The sequence below is a fragment of the Leptonotus elevatus genome, chromosome 17 (assembly GCF_054856555.1).
Source record: "Leptonotus elevatus isolate MCC_2025b chromosome 17, RoL_Lele_1.0, whole genome shotgun sequence".
NCBI classification, from domain to species: Eukaryota; Metazoa; Chordata; class Actinopteri; order Syngnathiformes; family Syngnathidae; genus Leptonotus; species Leptonotus elevatus.
In genome coordinates, this window is record NC_141255.1 from 2,843,166 (window position 1) to 2,863,825 (window position 20,660).

The 20,660-nt window shown below is 43.3% G+C and overlaps 1 protein-coding gene and 1 long non-coding RNA gene across 6 annotated transcripts in view; both read left to right on the forward strand.

Annotated features, from left to right (window-relative positions):
• Nucleotides 1-206, forward strand: part of LOC147159241 (uncharacterized) — a 25,230-nt gene extending 25,024 nt beyond the window's left edge. Inside the window, exon 3 of the long non-coding RNA XR_015090484.1 lies at nt 1-206. This exon is cut by the window's left edge and continues 48 nt beyond it. This is a non-coding gene — a long non-coding RNA (uncharacterized LOC147159241).
• A 6,196-nt stretch (nt 207-6,402) lies between these two features.
• The window catches only part of ppp1r12a (protein phosphatase 1, regulatory subunit 12A), a 34,852-nt gene continuing 20,594 nt past the window's right edge, over nt 6,403-20,660 (forward strand). For 2 of the 5 annotated variants that reach the window (XM_086059135.1, XM_086059137.1), the window contains exons 1-3: nt 6,428-6,824; nt 18,702-18,832; nt 19,899-20,017. In XM_086059135.1, coding sequence (XP_085915261.1) covers nt 6,588-6,824; nt 18,702-18,832; nt 19,899-20,017 — 487 coding nt within the window. In that variant the 5' untranslated portion in view covers nt 6,428-6,587. Of the gene's footprint in view, nt 6,825-18,701; nt 18,833-19,898; nt 20,018-20,660 lie in introns of all 5 variants that reach the window. The other 3 variants (XM_086059138.1, XM_086059133.1, XM_086059136.1) reach the window with 3 other exon arrangements.

The window sequence follows — 20,660 nt, forward strand, 5'->3', positions numbered from 1 at the left end:
TCCCGCTGATGACTTCACCCTGCTGCGCCAGCGAAGGCCTGCGTGCATCAGGAGCTGCCGAGGCTTGTTGTGAAAGATGAGACTTCCCGCATTCGGGAAGCTGGCGTGTAGCGGCGAGCGGCGAGCGTGTCGCAGGGAGGAAGTGGAGAAGGACGTCGGATGCAGAAGTAGACTTGGTGTCACTTCCTGCTTCCGGGCAACCAATCAGATCGCATCCTGACTCCACAGGTTTCCCCGTTTGACATTTGGACCTGTTATTCACTGATTCACAACCACTGACAGAGACATCCACCCCCCGCAACCCCCCCCCCCCCAAAAAAAATGCACCATATATTTTTCTTTACATGGGGTAAATGACTTCACACTTTGGGCAGGAATTTGTCTAATGTCAAAATATGTGCTTTGTCTCAGTACAGAGTGTGAAGCTTCAAGCGCTGCTTTAAACCTTGCACAGTATCAAGGTGAGCACTCTACACACCCTAATTGCACACTTCAGTCTCTGTGTGTGCGTGTGTGTACGTGTGCGTGTGTGTGTGCGTGTGTGTGTGTGTGTGTGCGTGCACGTTTGTGTTATCCGCAAGCCATCTGCCGTTATCTGGGGAATGCTGTGCGCACACTTTATGTACATATATGTACCTTCGCTATTTTTAGCACCCCACGGCCGCCGCCTCCTCCTCCTTGGTGCAGATCTGGATAAATGTGCAGTTTTTTGCGGTGGATTATGCAACAAAATTCTGACTACACTATTAGAATTTAATAGCGGATTTATTTTTTGTAGTTGTCGTTATCACGCTTGGATGGAAAATGCCAAGTTCACGGCTAAAGAAAATAAAAAGTATGAAATGATGAATAAAATAAACTAAAATTTTACATCTAAAAATAAAATACAAAGTACAAATTTGTGTTAAAGAATATTACGCATAGATATGTTTTATTAACACTGTTAGGTGAATTCCATTATTATTATTATTAGCATTATTAGTAATTGAGGAATAGGTATGCAGTGTAATTAAAACATTTTTAAATTGTAATTAAAAAAAGGTGCAGAAAAATAATATAAAAAAAACATGTTGTGTGGAATATTGCAATTTCATAACAATTGTACTAATCTAATTTTAATGGAAATTTAGGAAACACCCGAATTGACACGGGGAGAAAAATTGTGATATATTTCTTATTAAGACGAGAAAAAAACTTTCTCGTTCGGATGAGAAAGTTTCTCATCAGAATGACAAAGTAGTCCATTGCTAGTATGCTAGCATGCTAGCACGAGACACCCAATAATCGGTTTGTATTTCTTAGTGAAAATTACTGCAGGACCGAGTTTGGTTATATTTTCATCTGGGACTTTATTATAAGGACATTTATGCTTTACTTACAAGTCGTCACCATTTTGTTGTGTCTGAGAGAAGAGACATTGAGAATGTCTGTCTTGTAGTCTGCTAAATAAGCTACCGTTTGCAGCTATAGATGTTTCTCATCCAATCAAGAAATGTTCTCATTCAAATGAGAAAATGTTCTTGTTAGGATGCAAAAGTTTGTCGTCCTAATGAGAAACATATTTACCCCCCCCCCCCCCCCATGTTACTTCAGGGGCTCTGTGTAAATTAAAGTAGATGTATACCAAGAAAAAATATTTTGAAAATATATCATTAGCCTCGTAGTGTAAATATGCTATTAGGCTCACAATATTATATAAATATAACTTTAATAATCATATTGAGTGAAACGTCAAAATAAATTATCTAATGAAAAATAAAAAATAAAATTTTAAATCACATGATTTAGACATAAAAAATAATCCTTCAAATGAAATGATGAAAATTAAACGTTAAAAAGTAGTTGTATAAAAGGATTTTTTGAAAAAAGGATTTGTTGATCATATCTGGTTTGATTTGTGCTTGTTTTGATGGTTTGCTGGAAAGCAAAGCGAGCCGCCCTGGAAGGCCGCCGAGCCCACACGCAGTTGTTTTACACTCGCTTGTTTTCAGGCTTCCTCTGCGATACTGCACTCTTCTCCCGCCTCCGTCCTCCACCTCCGCCCTCCGTTTCTCCCAAGCGACTCCCCCTCTCACTCTCACCCACATCCTCCATGCAAATCTCACCATCTCGGACGCAGGTATGAGGGGTGGGCAGCAAATATGACAGAGTGCCAGTAACACTTGAAATGGATCCTTTTTTCTTTTTTTTGGTAAAATCGTGGGAGCCAGACCTTTATTTAGAATGTACAAGAGCCAGTTGTCATGGCAACTGCTGTACAGTCAGTATTGGTATGAGTAGGTGATTTTTGTGAGATGATGAGCAGACTTTGGAAAGATAACCTGAAGGGGTTCTCGAACTTTTTGAGTCCAGGGGGAAATTTGTTTTCATTGGAATTTAAAAACGGGAAATTTTTGAGAAAAAAGTCATAATGAACAATAACAAATTAATATTTTCTAAAGAACAAATGTCGTAATGCTCTCAAGAACAGAGGTGAATTTTTAAAAGATAAAAATGTTTAATCTTACGAGCATTAAGTTATATAACAATATGATATTAAAAATCAATAATAATAATAATAATAATTCAATTTAAAAAAAAAGTCTGAATTTGACACATTAGCTTTAATTAACAACTCTGACTAATTTTAATGGTTAAAAAATGGCCAAGTGTGTAATATGATGTTTCAAAAAAAAAAAAAAAATCGACTTATTCACTTCAGACACGGTCCAATCATACACTGTCCAATCACATCCGCTGAATGTGCTAAAACCACACCCCACTCAACTCTCAGCTGTCAATCAAATGCCTCTTCCATGACCTGGAAAAAGCAGGCGGCTTCATCTAGCGTCTTTCTTAGGCCTACACAAAATTACATGTTTGAGCGTGAAAATATATACACTCAGGGTTGTTGCCGCCACAACGAGGCGCTCTAAAGCGGCCATACAACCATAAAGCCCTTGTCCACAAGCTAGCTGTCAAGTCTTGCCTGTTTTTTTTCTTTCTCCCTTTCTTTTCCTACGCTGTGTCATGCAAGCACTTATGGCTGACAATGAGGCACTCTAAAGAGGCCACACCAGCACAAAGCCCTCCAAATTCACTTTATAGAGTCTTTAAATGATACAACATACATAGTCATTCATTGAAAATGATTTTGTGGACCCCGAGCTAAGGTTCATGGACCCCAGGTTATACACGGCAGCATGCGTGGCAGCGGCGTATCGACAGCGACAGATGAGGCCTCCCATCACATTTGAACCTCAGAGAATTCCCCCGCTGGCCTGGCAGGGCCTTGGACTCTTGTTTGGAAACAGAACTGGAAATGTTTGGACTGGTTATCGTTGCGAGCATCTGCATGTTGTCATCCTCTCACCGCATCGTACGCTACGTCTTCTTTTCTACTTTGTAGTGCGCGGCCAGAAAAGCGATGAGCTTTTTTTTTCCACACGGTGCCGGGCCGCGATGATTCACACGGGCTTTTTAAGCGCAAAAACACATTTGCCGGGCTCTTGGCGCCGCGGTCTATTATTAGCGCCGGGAAACAAGGTCACTGGCCCATCTTTGTCTTATTAGGCTGTCACTGCTCAAGCAAGAGGCCTCGTACCTGATGCCAGAAGCGATGCCTAAGCGGCCGCCGGCCACGCTCGTGGGCCGCCTTCCCAAAAACATCATGTTGCTGTTTACACTGGATTTGTTTTTGCTGTCAAACTGGCACTTACGCATGCGCTGCCTGAGGGCGATGATGCACCGTCCAAGGGCCACTTGAACCCGATGGCAGGGTGTACTGACCGCGTCATCCGCGGAACGTAAATAAAATCCTTACGGGCAGTCGTTTTATTCACCCGGTTTACTGAGCGCGGCTGTTGCTCAGCAAAAACAGCACCACCGAATGACGCACGTCGACAGCGTCTCGTAGACAACAACTGCCGATGTGGAGTAAACATTTTTGCCGAGCGGGTAAGTTTGAATGTATTTGCGACGATGTTCGATCATGACACTGATAGTGATAGAATCAATACAAATATTGGCATTGATATTTTGATCAATCCGTCCACTTATAGGATGAAAAATGTCTTCAGAGCAAAACAGCTGAATGTTGTTGTTTTTTTCCACAACAATAATAGCAATTCCTCCTTGAAGGGTTGCCACCGCCATACGGCGAGATGCTAATCTTTTCCAATTTGATATGACTTCAGGCCGGTGATTGTGTGTTGTGTTTCATTGCTGTTTAGTGGTCAGACATAGTGAGACGCGGTCATTGTATGTACTGGAAATCTTATTTTCTACATGTCCCGTTTTGTACTTGTGTTTGACTATTGTGTGTGTCTCTTGAAGTGACAACGTCTCATTTGAGGAAACGGTGTTGCATTAGCAACTTAACACATTCTTAAGGCACTTCCCCTTTGGCATAACTGTCACTGGGCTCATGGCATGCAACAAACTTCTGCTTTTTTTTTTTTTAAACCCCTCACATTTGACTCTGACAGTTTGGGAACATAACGGGTACAAATGGGACAAACAATCCAAGTTATACCGTTTTTTTTTTTTTTAATTAGCTGTACGTGATTTTGGAACATCCCAGACATTGTTCCGCTAACTACGTGTGTCATAATTAGATTTAGTCTACTAACTCTTTTTACATGGCTCTGGCATCCACAACAAGCTTTTTGATGAAAGGACTCATTATGATCATGCATATTCCATTTTCATGTGTCCCTGAAATTGTTGTCCACCCTGTCATTAAAAGGTAACTGTGCCTTTACTGATATTTTCATTTTCAGGGACATCACTTTTTGTCCTTTAATTAATAAAGGCTAAAAACTGGATAGTTGCTCTCATGTTTTTGTCACTCCTAACATTTTCTGTGTAGTTTGATGCTGTCAAGGTGAAAATGTCCACACTGTCATAGTAAAATATCAATTGGTATAAGAATGTTTTGAAAATGTGAAATATATTTATTAAATGGCGCATAGTCGATTTGCTAACTGAATCATGCTGTGAAGTAATTGTCCATCATGTCCACCCTGTCGTTGTCCACCCCGTCATCAAGCTCACATATTTGACAGTTTTCATGTACACTGATTGCAGTATTTTTGTTGTTGTTATTTTTTGCATACAATAAGATGAATATGAAAGGAAAATCTAAACTTGGGGGGGTTCGGGCGGTGAAATGAGCAAGTCTTAAAGGCACCTTATGGCAATCTTGACTAGTTAGTACCTTAATGAACACAACTAGAGGGCACTTCTATTAGCAGCGTCACTTTCAGGAAGCCACAGTCAGAGTTGTCAGCGCGCCGATATCACTTGTAAATCAGCTCGGAGGCACCACCCCAACGCTAGTGTCTGGCATTGATAGCGGCCTTTGTAAAAACCACACGGCTTTCAATCACACCCAGCCCAAACGGGCCCAAGTGCTCCCGGTCCCGTTTTAGGGGGCGCCCTGGCACTCACGGGGGGAGATAGTGAGTTTCAAGTGTGGACAATTCCCGCTCCCATGCCCTCCGTGTCACCCACTGCCTGCGTTTGGCGTCTCGGGGATGTGGAGGGCCACTATCAGGAAGATAGACACGGGGCCCGACTTTCATGTTCTGAACGCCCTCAGAGAGAGAGAAAGAGAGAGAGAGAGAGAGAGAGAGAGAGAGAGAGAGAGAGAGAGAGAGAGAGAGAGAGAGAGAGAGAGAGAGAGAGAGGAATCACTCTGACTGAAAATTGTGTGGAGGGGACAACAGATAGGTGATATCTTTATCTGCAATGGTAATACTACAAATAAAGGCTGCAGGTTTTTCTTGACTGTTAATTGGGGGGGGGGGCTTCTATTACTGTAGGTGCTGCTGTTTTGGTTAGCAACAGAGTAAACAATAGCTAATGCTGCTTCAGCTTTTGGAGCTCTCCTCAATTAGCCATAATGGCTGATGAGATTTGGGTTGCAAACTCTATGCATATTAAAAATATTATTAAATGATTAATAATAGTCTACGTTTTATTTTTTTTATTTATCTGAACATCTAATTATATCTTCTATATTCACCAGGATAAGTGAAAAGTAGATATAGGCTACATTTGGTTAACTTTTATTTACAGACGGAAGGAAGAAAAGATGTTAGGAAAGAAGAAATAAGTGAATGAAGTTCGGATGGTATGAAAGAAAAGAAGGATGCAGGCCGTATGACAGTGTTGATATAAATGCAGTTCATCTATCCAATGCATATTTATATAAATAAAATTGTTGTCTATAGGACGTCATAACGGTGCCTACTGGCTGTTATGTAATATTTTCAAACTCTGCCTCGTCTTATTTGGTGTACACAGTCACAGTCTATAAGGGATTACCCGGCTCACTCTCTCGCTCTCCTCTCCTAATCCACAGTGGGTGACGTCACACTGCAGCTCCTCCATCGCGGACATCTCGCGAGACTACGATGCAACAATCCAGCCGCCCTCTTATCGCGCTAACGTCGATCTCCGATCGTCCCTCCTCCTATCCCGGTCCGCCCTCCTCCTCCCCGCAAGCAGCCCTCCCTTCCCACGCCCCAGTGCGCTGTGGGATAGTGCCACTATAAAGTATATCCTCTCTCGGACGAAGATAAGAAGCCCGAGACAGGAGGGGGATGAAGATGGCGGACGCCAAGCAGAAGAGGAACGAGCAGTTGAAACGGTGGCTGGGCTCCGAGACGGACCTGGAGCCACCGATCCTGAAGAAGAAGAAAACGAAGGTGAAGTTCGACGATGGCGCCGTGTTCCTGGCCGCTTGCTCCAGCGGCGACACTGAGGAGGTGCTGCGAATGCTCGACCGCGGCGCCGACATCAACTACGCCAACGTCGACGGGCTCACAGCCCTCCACCAGGTTGGTGTACCCACCCCCGACCCACAACCCGAGCCAGGCCCGGCCGCGATCGCCTATCTCCGGCGCTACGAATGTCCCTTGAACACCTGTCAAGTGGAAGCCATTCTCCTCCCGTTGTTTACCTACTTGGAGCCCCGGAGCACGGTCGCTCACACTACCCTGCTCTGAGTGCTCATGTGTTTAATTCCATTCGGTATTAGTCGTGTTTTGACTTGTGTACACGCAGCGAAGTTAACGGCTCTGCTCGTTGTTGTCGGTGTTGTTTTTTTGAGCCTTTTGGGGTTCCTGTACTTTCATGGCCGTCAACACACACCAGGCGATAACCGGAGTCTGTGGGCGCCGTCTAATTGCTGGCAATGCAGCGACTTTAGGGCTTCAGTCAGATGTGTCATCTTGTGTTTTTGTATTTTTTTTGACGTGTTAATCGGCGATTAGGTGTTGATACTATGGTTGGTGTTGTCACCGATTGAGTCTTCATTTATTTTACAAGGTAGAAATGAGCGTGCTGTGGCTAAGTGGTAGCGGCTAAAGTCGGTTTGTTGATAAACCCCCGTTAGCAACAGTGGCTTGTTGGCGAGCATATTTTATTACGATCACACATTTGTGTTGCCCACTGCTTGATTTATTGTCTTGTTGGTATTATTATTAACACATTCCGCAGTGCAGTGTTGGTTTCATGGTGAATTATGGCTGGGTTAGCAGGTAAATGCTAATGCTACGTTAGCTCAAGTATGTAGCTCCAGTTAGCCACCACCGGTCGTTCATTTGCGTTTGTCTTTGGAAAAGCTAGAAAGACCGTCAAGTCAGTGGGTAACGGTTTGCCCCAACAAAGATGACATTTAATGACTTTCAATGAGTGAACGTGTGCTTTTAAATCCACTGACAAGTCAGCATTCCCGAGCTAGCTACTACCCCGCTAGCGAGGCTAGCTGCTCTTGCAGTCAAATGATGAGATGGCAGCTCTTTGGCCTGACGAATTGTCACCATTTACTCGTCTTCCTTAGCTAAACATGATCAAATATCACATTTGTGTATCATGTGTTAATAGCACATGTCAAAAGATTGCATAACGGCGCTTGTTACGAGACGCTGTCACAATTAGATCTACTTAAGTGACTCAGATGTGTAGTCATTTGAAGTTTCATTAAATTGTCCAATTTGTGCTGATACAGCGTTTATCACAGCCTGTTGTTGTGTTTCTGATGGCCTCAGTTATTTTTTTTTTAGCAATAGTCTTGATGACAGCAGCTTTGTTATTGATGTTTTAACACATTTGTCCAGGTGCTATAGTCGTCTGTAGAGCAATGCGAGAGTTTTGGTATTAAACCTATAACTCATGCATAGATATGGAGCGATGTCACCTTCTTACCCGCTTGACTACTAAGCTCATGTGTCATCTGCTTACCTTGCTCCATTTGTCAACACCTGTTAACATTTTTGGAAGAATCGCAAGACTGTGCATCTCTCTGTCTTTGTCACCTTTTATTAAAATGTAGAATTAATTCCTCCCTCCAGTCCTCCCTCCCTCCTGCTCTCCTTTTGCGTAAAGATCGCAGTTGCCTTTTTTTGGGATGACGACTCGCAAGAGAGCGCTGCCCTACAGATGTAACCATCTCTGGAGAGGAGAAGCTCTGTGCGTGTGTGTGTGTTGTAGAGCATGTGATGTTTTTGCAGGGTAGGCTTTTTAAGGAGCTAAGGTGGCACTGCGGGAATTTGCGCCCTGGCCCGTTAATCCTAGAAGTCAAGATGATGACGACTTCGACTAGACGACCCATGTTTCCATGAAAAAGAGCTTGCCCGTCTTTGTCACATTGGCGAGGGAGGCCTGGAACAAAGCTCGAGGGTGAGGGGGGGATAGTGGCATATCGGGCCCCGAAACCCGTTGACCGGGGCAGGGTTATAAATATCGTGGCCGCAAGTTTTCCCGACTGTGTTTCAAGAGATGATGCTAACTTTGGCTATGACTCAGTCGGTGGCCACGCTTTGTAGTGGAGGGCCCGGTGTAATCTGGCATTGAGAAGGAGTCACCAGCTGCCTGTCACGGCGCAGAATGGCCACCGTAGGCAGAGAAAGGCCATCTGGTCTATCAGGAGCACTGAAAATTAACCTGAATTCTAATATTTGGCCCTTTATTTGTGGTCTAGTGTCTTCATTTGGTAGCATTTTTCTTGACTGTATTGCTTCCACATGAATTTAGATTCGATTTTTTTTTGTCCAATCAGATGTCAGTCTCTGTGTGGTTTCAGGTCAATCTAATCTGCCCCGGGCCTTCAGAATCAAGTAGTGCTGGTCGATGTAACTTAAGATGTAATGCCATTGGGACAGTTTCTTTAACCAATCAGATCTCAAATTTGTCCTCACAGTGTTTACGTCAGCAGTTTTCCACCTTTTAGATTGGTTGGTAAGCACCAAGTCGGTCAACTAGCAAAACACGTTTTTAGTGATTGACACACATCAATAATTATAAAAAAAAATCAATAATGCCTTTAATTAAGTTTAGCTTTTTCCCCCACATTTTTGTCTTGCTAGATAAAACTTTCAGAATAATTCCGGGTGACACACGGGTGCTTTTAGGTCACGTTTTTGTATAGCATTGATTGTTTCTATAATTGCAACATGATAGTGATGTATTTTTATTTATTTATTTATTTTTTAAGAGGCTTATGAAGTGCCCTCTGAAGGTCCAGGTACAAAGTTTATGGCCCACCAATACCTGTAGGTGCATTTTTGTTTCCGCGCTGGTAGTTTCAGTTACAAACAGCAACGAGGCGCTCGGGTTGAGGTGGGCGTACAAAAGTGGAAAGCGCGTCCTCCGCTAGAAATGTACTACGGCGTCCTCTTTGCTAAACTGGTCTCGGGAGCGTAACATTCCGAATGCCGTCGCCTCGGCCTCCGCATTCCTCACATGACAGTATTTGGAAACCATGGCAAAGAGCGAGCGGCGCAGACATTCCTCAGCTGTCACCTACCCCCCCCCCCCCGCCCCCCCAAACCCCCACCCCTCCCTCTATGGCCTGTCCCAATACCACTGAGCTCCATCAAGCCAATTAGCGTGGAGGTAACCACGGCTTGTTGTGGCCTCTCGCAGGAAAAGCTCCACATTGACCCACACCTGAACTTGAGCCTTTCTCCCGCCGGGCCAACGTAGCTCACGCCCGAGTCGCGGGTCCGTCCGCCCACCCCGAAGTCTGTGAATTTATCCGGAGCGGTCGCCATGGCGACGACGACGACTCGAGCAGAGTGTGTTGGTAAATTTGCATATACAGAGTGGGAGTTGCATAACAGCGTAACAGAGCTCAGCAGCGAGAAAATGAGTCAGGCTGGCGAGTTGCGGCCGACGTTGCCACGGAATGGTTGCGCTCGCCGCATGTGGTGGGCCGCGTTGCGTCCAGTCAGCCGGGCAGGGTACGGCCACCCGCTCTTGAGGTTCCCTGATGGATGACTCGGGGAAATTAATGTCATCTAATACATTTCAGATGACAAGAGTGAAAATTCAGCCATCGAGTATCGACCGAAAAATACGAGTTTCCTATTAGGCCTTTTATTACAGTTTTGACTCTGAGATACATAAATATTCATTTCCTTCAATGCTACATAGTGTAACCAACTCTTTACTGCAACTTAACGTTGAGCAGCCTGCCATTATTTCCTCACCAAACCTTTCTCTGAGCCATCTTGAAATTGACCACCCTGCTTTCTCTGGTCTCAACCCCTTTTATGATTTAGCCTGGAATCTTCCATTGCTATCAGCTGGCAGCCACACTCAACATTTTAATCACCCCTCATGAGTTATTGTTAAGCATCCTTGGTTTCCAACACAAGGTGATATTTTCACATCTCCCATCTTGCGCTCACCTGTTTAGTGCCTCTCATAAACAACAACCACCAGACCCAAAGTCCCTCTAGAATTGCATGCTTTGATGGTGACGTCTGCATTAGTGTCTTGAAGCTTTTTCAAGATTTGTCTTAAGGTAGCTCAAGAAAGAAACTCCGGATGCTTTGGAAGACTATCTGAGTTTGGAAGTGTTGAAGAATTAGAATCGCAGAGCTACTTGATTCAGCTCGATACAAGTAAAATGTCACTATTTGTTTTTAAATTGTTGATGTTCTATTATGCGTTTCTTTATCTGTATGGATCAATTTTCTCCCACATGATTGTAAGCCTTTGTTTGCAAAATGAGGGGCTCGTTGAGATGCACTGGTGCATTTGTAACATTTTTGCTGAATACATTAAGAAGGTGCACCTCAATAATTCATGGACTGGATTCTAGATGTTCTTGATTTGCTTTCTTTTTTGTTTTATTTAGCCAGTCTGGCTGTCTTAACCTCGACAGCTCTGCTAACGATGCAAATTCTCGCATACTGATGCTGCTGTTTTTCCGTTTCTGTCTGTTTTAGCACGTTAGCTGTGTTTCTGGACCTTTCTATAGCACACTGTCATAATTTGGATGCAATTAACCACGCTGTGTTAAACCGGAAATCAGGTCAACCGCAATCTGTGGCCTGTTTTTGGTATAAACAGATGGCAGGAGTGAGCATGTCGGGCAAATTCAGCTCCAGGAACAGTGTTGGGAATCTCAGTTTTAGACCCGGCAGCGCTCGGGTGACTAAGCGCATACATTCTCGCATCTGTAATTGGCAGGTCTCTCCATGTCGAGCCGACCAACCCCGTAATCATCCAGCAGGAAGTCCCTGTGATGTTGATGATGTGATGCCAGGTCGGCGGCGGCCGTGACTCGCCGGTGACGCTCACCTTGAGTTCTCTCTGTTGAGAAACACAAGGCGATAAAGTTATTTTAGAACACGTCACCGTAAGTTGTCGAGTATTCCGGAGAAGTGCGAGCGGCAGGTTGGAACTGGTTCACCCTGGGTCGTGAAGAGGAATTCCTCAGCAAACCTGCTGCTACGCATCCGAGCGGACTTGACCCAGGCCCCCCCAAAAATTTCAACTGCCGCGTCCGCTTTTTTTTTAAACGTTTGCAGGATGACTTCAGCTCATCAAGGCGCTCGCACCCTGTGTCATCTCGTCGGTCTGTCTTCTGCTTCCGAACAAAAACGACGGCGGTGATGGGAGGGCCGTGGTGTGGGGGTAGGCTGGTTCACTTTTTACGAGCCGCCTTGGAAGTGCAAACACCTGGACGGAGAGACTGCAAATTCCTAATGGTGGAAGCGCGCGTGTCCATTTGTTGTCCGCTGAGAGACGCATTCCTTTCGCCCTGGTCTGAAAATGGCTGCTACCAGAGTTATGGATTTAGGTACAACATTTGCGTACGGACTAAGCCCATTCATGAATAACAGACACTCACCCTAGAAATGATGGTACTTGCCTTTTATAAATGGCTTAAAGCAAAACATTTACCCCAAGATGTGACCTCCAAAGCACCTGAATATCATTTTAAACACGTCATACAGCAATTAGCCCCTTAGCTAATTCACGAGCAGCTACTTTCAACGCAGTTCCCACGATTGCCTACAGTTTTACAGCGTTTTGATGGCCCACAGAATATTGTGTATGTTTTCTGCTTTTCATGGCAAAATAATCATTTATTTATCTCATCTTTTTCACAAGTGCATCACGCAGTTTCAATTGGGACACATTTTGTCCGAGTGTGAGGCACCTAAACGTATATACGACTTTCAACTGATGGTATTTGTTGCCCTCATAATTGACGCGACGAGCCGAGATTTGCCGCCTGGTCTTTCTCATCGAGTGATCTGAATCCAAAGCGATGCAATGCTATGCTACCATCTACAGCGACCTATTTGTCATTATAGTGGTTTACAAACTGGAATTTCAGACTATTCAACTTTATTTAAAGAACACTTTAAAAGCAACAAAGCTGCATGCAAAGTTCTGTACATGTAGTAAATCTGGGTGAGACCATCTTTCACACCTACATGCTTAAAAACAAACTTTAATAAATTTGTCGTGGCAGTAAATGTTTAAGATAGGCACATTTTATGTCTTACATAAAAATTGGTGGATGTTTACTGTCGCCCTTATTTTATTCACTGTCAAACCCGCCAAAGCTTTGCAATACGTACAATGTGTAGTCAATTTATCAAAGTGTTGTTGACAAGATGTGAGATTGAATTAAATTTGCCCTCGTGCGCTTTTGTGTTTTATAGAGCTTGAAGGCCAGGTCACCCATAACACTTAAATTGAATGTTAATTGACTGCTGAGTGAATAATTAATGAGCAGCTAAGCTCATTTGCATAAGGCGACTCACGAGTCGAATTAAGATTTATGAGGACTGTCGGGTTGAGTCAAAACTCCACCTTTTGTGTTCACAAATAGCCAAAAATGCCTATAATTGATAGTTTCAATCATAAATGTACTACAAACTACGATGGACTGCTTTTTATATAGCGCTTATATCTGCACCTCTGGTGCCCAAAGCGCTTTACAATGCTTCACGTGCACCCATTCACACACACACACACACACACACACATTCATACACCAGTGGTCGGCTGCTCCCATGCAAGGCGCTACCAGGACCACTGGGAGCAAATCGGGTTCAGTGTCTTGCTCAATGGACGGCCACTCTACCACTGAGCCATGCCGCCCCCAATCCCAAACGGGACAACAATTACTGTGCTACTTTCCTATTTGGGCTGTGTGATTCGAGTGAATTGCTTAAAAAAAAAAAAAACTCCTTAGCAAATTTCATAGCCTGTTGACGAACAGACTTTAAAGTCGGACACAGCAATGGCATTGTCATTTGTCTTTATTTTATTTTTTTTACTGAAGGGGAGACTATTGCTAAAAAATTTGTATTTGGGATCTTTGGTGGCATCAAAAGATCACAAAACTTGCAAGTAGTTTGTGCAAAAAAAAAGAAGCCCAATAAGTGAATTTGTGGCTTTGTTGCGTGTGATTACTGAATGACTTTCTGTAGTCAGTTTGAAAGGGTTTCATATTGCGACGTGTACAATCGGCATTTCCAGTCAGCTCCCCGCCAAGGAAGGCGACGTTATCTCACTTCCTAGATGTTCACGTAGAGGGGGTGTTAAAACAAATGACACGTCGGTGGCTCTCCAGGATTTCTCTGCATGAGAGCGACGGGCGATCGGAAAGCGTCGCCGGAGCCCTGAAGAGCAACAGGAAGTGGCTGTTTATTTTTCTCATTTCCTCTTTGGTGAGGCTGCCTCCTTCCACCCCCCTCTCCTGTTATCATCGCACATGAACGTGTGCGTAGCCCGCTGCCCGTCTATATTGGCTAATGATTGGAAATGGGGATCTGCACGGGAATATCCGCGGACCCTCTCTCCAGCTACAATCTCACCGGCATTTTTTTTTTTTTCACCCTCTCCTTCCTCAATCCTGCTCCTTTTTCCACGGGAATCCCAGGCCCTTATATGGTTGTCATCGGTAGCAGCTAGAAGGCAGTGTGTGTGTTACAAGTGAGCTCATCTAGTAGTGTGTAGGGACCCAGCTGGTCGCCCTGTAGCCCCCTCCCCCTCGTACCCTCTGGCCTCTCCAACCCAGCCAGCGAGCACAGGAGCTCGATTATACAGCATGTACGCGCTCTTCGCCTAAGTTGAATTTCCTAATCTTTCTTTGATCTTTTTGACGTTTTTTTGAGTTAAGCACGTCCCCCTCGGACCCCCACGTCCACAGAGGAATTCCTTTTGTGGAAGCGGCCGCAAGAGGCGCCGGATGACGAGGGCCGGCAGGCGTGGCCAGAGCGCCGCCGATGCCTGAAAGCCCCGAGGCTAGGAGTAATACTTATCTGGGAATTTCTCCACTGGTATGCTAGTCCAGGGCTGAGAGAGGGCACTTTTGTGGTTGGCGCTGTTGGGTGAAAGCACTGTTTGTGGCCAAAAAGCAAAATAAATCCACACAGAGGAGCGCCGGGAAACGCAATCCCTTCCTCAAGGCTGTTTGACCCTCAATCTGTTCCTGTTTCACATTCAAAATTGTCTTCAAAGAAATAATGCAAAATTATTCTGTCTGCAAAAAAAAAAAAAAAAAAACTTGACATGTCTGGCTGATTGTCAGAAGAACAAAAAGTTAACATTTTTGGAGTGGAGTTTTTGTGTGTGTGTGGAAATTAAATGAATATAAAGCCTTTATTACATTACAAAAGCTCCTTACCACATTATGGGCTGCCTTCAGGGGCCGTGGGAATACCTTGTTGAGCGCCTTTTAATTGTCACGCCTCCATTTTGTTTGTTTGGGACAGCACAACATGGCTCACATAAAAAAATAATAATAAAAAAAAAATTATATAAAGGGGTGTTAGAAAACAAAAATCGATTTGGCAAAATATCGCATCCCCAAAATAACATGGCTCACATAAATATATATATTTATGTGAGCCATGTTGTGCTGTCCCAAACAAACAAAATGGAGGTGTGACAATTAAAAGGCGCTCAACAAGGTATTCCCACGGCCCCTGAAGGCAGCCCATAATGTGGTAAGGAGCTTTTGTAATGTAATAAAGGCTTTATATTCATTTAATTTCCACACACACACAAAAACTCCACTCCAAAAATGTTAACTTTTTGCAATCAAATGGCACGTCTATTGTTTGGGTCAGTGCAGCTTTTCATGATCGGTGTACCCTAGTTCAAAGTGCATCCCCGCAAACAGCAACAAGCTAATTTAGAAAAACAGTCAGTGTTGCCAACTTGGTCCCTCTATTTAGTGACTTTTTTTTGCCCCCATAATGACCGTTTTTCAAAAACACAACGAGCGTCTTTGAATTCTCGTGAAGAAACTGTTTCGCGTATGACAAGAAAGGAGCCTATGGTATGCAATCAGGAAGTCAGTCAGGCTGAACATTGGCTCATGATGCCTGCCTTTTTATACGCTGCAAAATAAGGCATGTTTGAAACATTACCAACTTGGTCCTTTTATTATTATTATTATTATTATTATTATTATTATTATTTCAACTTAACTTTTTTTTGTTTTGTTGACAATGGAGGAAGCACTTATTTACACCTGATAAAAAGGAAAAATATTTATTTTTAAAGTTGATAATGGGGGGGAAAAAAGTGACACTTTTTCTTTGAATAATTTTTCGCTAATGTAAAAATAAACAAAAATGTAATTTCATGTTAAGACTATATCACCTTGTCCTGCTATAATACCAATTTGTACCGTTGCGCTTTTTTTCACATCGCCCATCTTGCGGGTTCCTTGTGCGCCAAAGCCTCGCTCGCTCTCGCCGCTTTGCACCGGCTAAACAGGTTTGAATGACAACGTGTCTGCTGGAGAGTGACTCACTGCCGCTTTGAATGCTCCACTGTGTGCAGCTTAATGGCCTTCATCAATTTATTAAGTTGGCGGCGGGCGCGCATCTTTGTCCTTCATCGACCACTGAGTTAGGGCTGGACGATATGAGCAAAAAAAATCAAGTCTAAAAATGTTTTCTGTCATTCTGGACTATTATTATTTGAATCAAACATATTTTCAAAGATGTCATTTATTAAAAAATGATTCCTGTACAAAATGTTCAGACAACAATACTGTGTACTGATTCTAAATCAGTTTTAACGTAAACTTAACATTCATACTTTGCGCTTAAATGCCGCAATTAAGTAGTTGGTAGCTATTGTAAACGAAACACGTCTTGTAAAGTGCCCATCCAGCATTTTGACACTTGTGCTAAATAACATTTGGATGTAACGGAACAAAAGAACAGCTTTTAATAGTCCAGAAGAAGACAAGAGTGTGTTTGTTTATATGCACCTCGATTTCACGATTTAGCAAATTTTTTGAAAGATTAAATTTCTAAAACGACGCCAGGCTGCTTACGGTCTACAACACGGGTGTCAACGTTTCAATTCAAGGTACCGCTGGAAATGTCAAAGTACGTCAAATGTCTGAGTTTGATGCGTACCTTGGTTAACGCGCAGCATCACTTGTTTCTTTTTAGGAAATGAGTGAAGCCAAACCCATTCAGTGTGGTTTATTATGCTATAAAAGCACTAATAATGTTATTTAAAAAAAATAATGCTTTAGCTTTATTTGGCCATTTTAAATGCCGCTGGATTTTTTTTTCAACATATAACGTGACCATGACATCTTCTGTACTATGTTTATAAACCAACAAGTGGCGAGTCAGCTATGCTTCTTTTTTTTCTTCTTTTTTTTTTAAGAGCTCAGTATTGTTCATTGGGAAATGTCATCATCATTGCTCTTTTATTATTATTATTTTTTTTATTATTATTTTTATATATATATATTTTTTGTGTGTGTATGTGCGTGCGTGCGTGTATTTGTTAGCTCACCAGAAAACCTATTAGAAAAAATCTCATACCGTTCACCTAAACCGAACACCAGGAGACCCGAGGGGACCAAAGAAAAGTCAGCTATGTTTCTTGTCCCTTGCCTAATATGTTCTGCACTAGAACCCAAATAATAGTATTACATAATTGCCTTCTTCCTTAGTTTTAAAGAAGGAACAAGGAAAAAGCGAAGCAGTACTCTTGAACATGACGCCTTTGCTCAAATCAAGAGTGTGTGTGATTGTCTTTCAGTCCTCTCGCTCCATCATTGCTTTTGAAATGATCTTTTTTTTGTTGCTGTCCACCTGTGGCAGAAGATGTTCCCTTCACGCACACGCGCAGGGTGAGATAAGCTGAGCGCAGATACTCGGCAGCCTTGGCCATCTACGGCCGTGCAAAGCAACCAAATTTGGACAAGGATTGCAGGCAGATAGACGTGTGCCCTGAACGTGAGGCCACTCTGTGCGTGTGTGCGTGTGTGTGTCTATCTGTTGTCAATGACTTTGTTGTCATAGCAACCCCGGCAGAGAGAGAGACAGTCCAGGAGCTGTGTTGAAGGATAGTGGGTGAGTGGGATTTTTATGAGTGCTCTGTGGTAATTGTATTGTATGGCAAGTGTAGCTATGAGTTCACTGCCTTACATTTCAGGTTTACGTGTTTTTTTTTTTCTGGATAATCCAGTCTTGTAATTACTCGCATGTCCACAAAATATTGTTCATTGAAGAATAATTTGTCCTGATTAACAACTACAAATGTGAACCCTACCCAGATTCACATAAGTCAACCTTAAACATTTCTTGACAATAATATGTTATATTTGATCTCACTAGTCTAAACATGACATTCGAATTAATATTACATTTGTGGAATATGAGTTACGAAGCAAAATCCAGCCGTTTTTAATCCATCTCAGGGGTTGGCCATTTTGTCACTTGCTGTTGACTGAAGATAACATCACAGTTGCTCGGGTCTCAGGTAACAACCAATCACAGCACAGCTTCAGAAAACAGCTGAGCTGTGATTGGTCGTTGCATGAGTCCTGAGCAACTATGATGTCATCTTCACTCGACAGCAAGTGGCAAAATGGCTGCCTTATGATATTGATAAAAAGATGCTGGTTTTTATTGCTTAACTCATATTCCACGAACACAATATTAACCATAATACCATATTTAGACTAGTGGGCTGCATAGAACATAGTGTCAAGATGTTTTTTTTTAAGATTTGAGCCCTGAGCAACATTAATGTCATCTTCAATCGACACCAAATAGCTGGATTTTGCTTCATAACTCATATTCCATAAATGTAATATTAATCACAAAGTCATGTTTAGACTCGTGAGGTCACATATAACAAACATCATTGTCAAGAAATGTTTTAAGGTTGACCTCCCCTTTAAATGGACAAACAATGCGTCTTTGTTCATGTATCTATGTGGTTAATGTATGGTGACATTGACAAGCAGATCAATTTAAAGCTCTTCCACTAGATGGCAGAACATCCAATTATCAAGTGCGTGTATATACCTTTTTGTGATATTTATTGTTTGCTGGCGTGCTGTAAAATATCCGTCTTTTGGCAAAGGCTGTTGCCGTATCATTCAAACTGACTGATTGGTCGTCTCCCCCCCCCAGGCCTGCATAGACGACAACCCGGACATGGTGACTTTCCTGGTGACGCACGGGGCCAGCATCAACCAACCCGACAACGAGGGCTGGATCCCCCTGCACGCCGCCGCCTCCTGTGGTTACCTGGGCATCGCAGAGTGAGTGGCGTCCCCCGTAAACGGCACAACGCATCTGATTTTGTTTTGTTGAGATCGGGGTCACGTTGCCCTTTCCGGGGAAGCAGACCGATGCTATCAGGAGAATATCTAAACCGGTTTAAAGGGAGCGCTCAGTTCCCGTTTCATGACCTGATTTTCTGTCGCTGTGTGGCCAAGCTACACATTTCGCCACACTTTTTGGAAGCATGGGGAGAATCTAGAGAAATTCAGTGGTATCCACATGCGGGGGGAAAGTAGAAACGAGAAGTGGAGCCACGGGTGAAAGCAAAGGGTCAAGTCGCTGGTCAGACTGGTGACTAATGGAGACGTTGTGTCACAGAGGGAAGAAGAAAAAGGCTCGTTTTAGTCCGACAGTCCAGCGAACAACAACAACTTGGGACCACAAAGCAGCCAATGTCGAGATGCTAAGCAAGGGGTCAAAGGGGAAAGTGTGGCCCAGGGGTCCACTCCGATTCTTTAAACAGGCCCACAGAGGCATTTACATGATTGGGATTCCTGTGATATTTGTTGTTTTAGTTCATGTTGGAGCCATTTTATGTTTGATGGAAAATTACTTTGATGTCATTTAATATTGCAATTGATTTATCCATCAATCCATTTCTCAATGTGCATTGTCCACATTTGGGCTGAGCTGACTTTGTGCGAGAGTCAGAGTACACCCTGGACAGCAATTCATTTCCTGTAAATAATAAAATACAAGCTAGTAGTAAAATATATACTATTTGGAATAATTATTTAACACAGAATGTTGAATGATTTGTATGTGAAAGTTCATGAAATCAATCATTAAAAAAAAGTTACCGTAAAGACATTTTTAAAATAAATTTGACACGCCCTTTGGTAATACTGTGCCCGTCCGTCTTTGTTATTTAATGAACACTCTTCTCTTTTGACACAATATGAGCTCTTGTGTACGCTCATTAACCTGCCCTTGTGTTTACTACTTAAACGTGATCATGTATTCTGAATAAGCGTAGACCGCCTCGGGGGTTGTCGCAAGTGCAAAAACATCGTTGAAAACATGCGGTCGTGTCTCGACTGGCAGGTACCTCATCAGCCAGGGGGCCAGCGTGGGCGTGGTCAACAGCGAGGGTGAGACGCCGCTGGACATCGCCGAGGAGGAGGCCATGGAAGAGCTCCTGCAGAACGAGATCAACCGGCAAGGTACGGACACGACCAACATGCAACGTTAATGCTATTATTTTATAAATGGCTATTTTTAGGAGGATGTTTAAAGGTGAGGTTTTATCCACTTAATCGGCCTGTTTCTAAAAGTGGCGAGCGTCTAGGGATTAGGGGCCCCGTGCAGTATGTCATGCATGTATGAGTATGCCTTGCTCACTTCTCATTGACTGTCAGTCACCTGCTTCGTTTTTCCGCCCGCTTGCATAATAGCAACTTCTCTGAAAAGAAAAAAAGTCACATCTTTTCTATTCTTGGCCTCTGATGATGACTGTGCCCCCCTCCCCGCTGTGTAAAGGCATGCGTGGAGGAGTTTGGTGTGGAAGTACAAACCCGTCGAACAACACGGGAAAGAGGAATTGTTTGTCATCCATTTTGACTTCATGTAGGTGGAGTGGGAATTCAAAATGAAGGAAAATGGCAACCAAACAGCCCAATAATGTGTATGCACTGTACCTGCCTTGACTTAAGAGTGCCCCAACCTAAGAGTTAGCCAATTAACAGCCAGCTGCTAACTCTACTTTGAGCCCACCTCACTCATCAGGCCAGACTCCACCTTTTTAAAGGCACAGCCACTCAGTCTCGGATAGTGTCGTGAGAATGGTGACAAAATAAATGTGTAAGT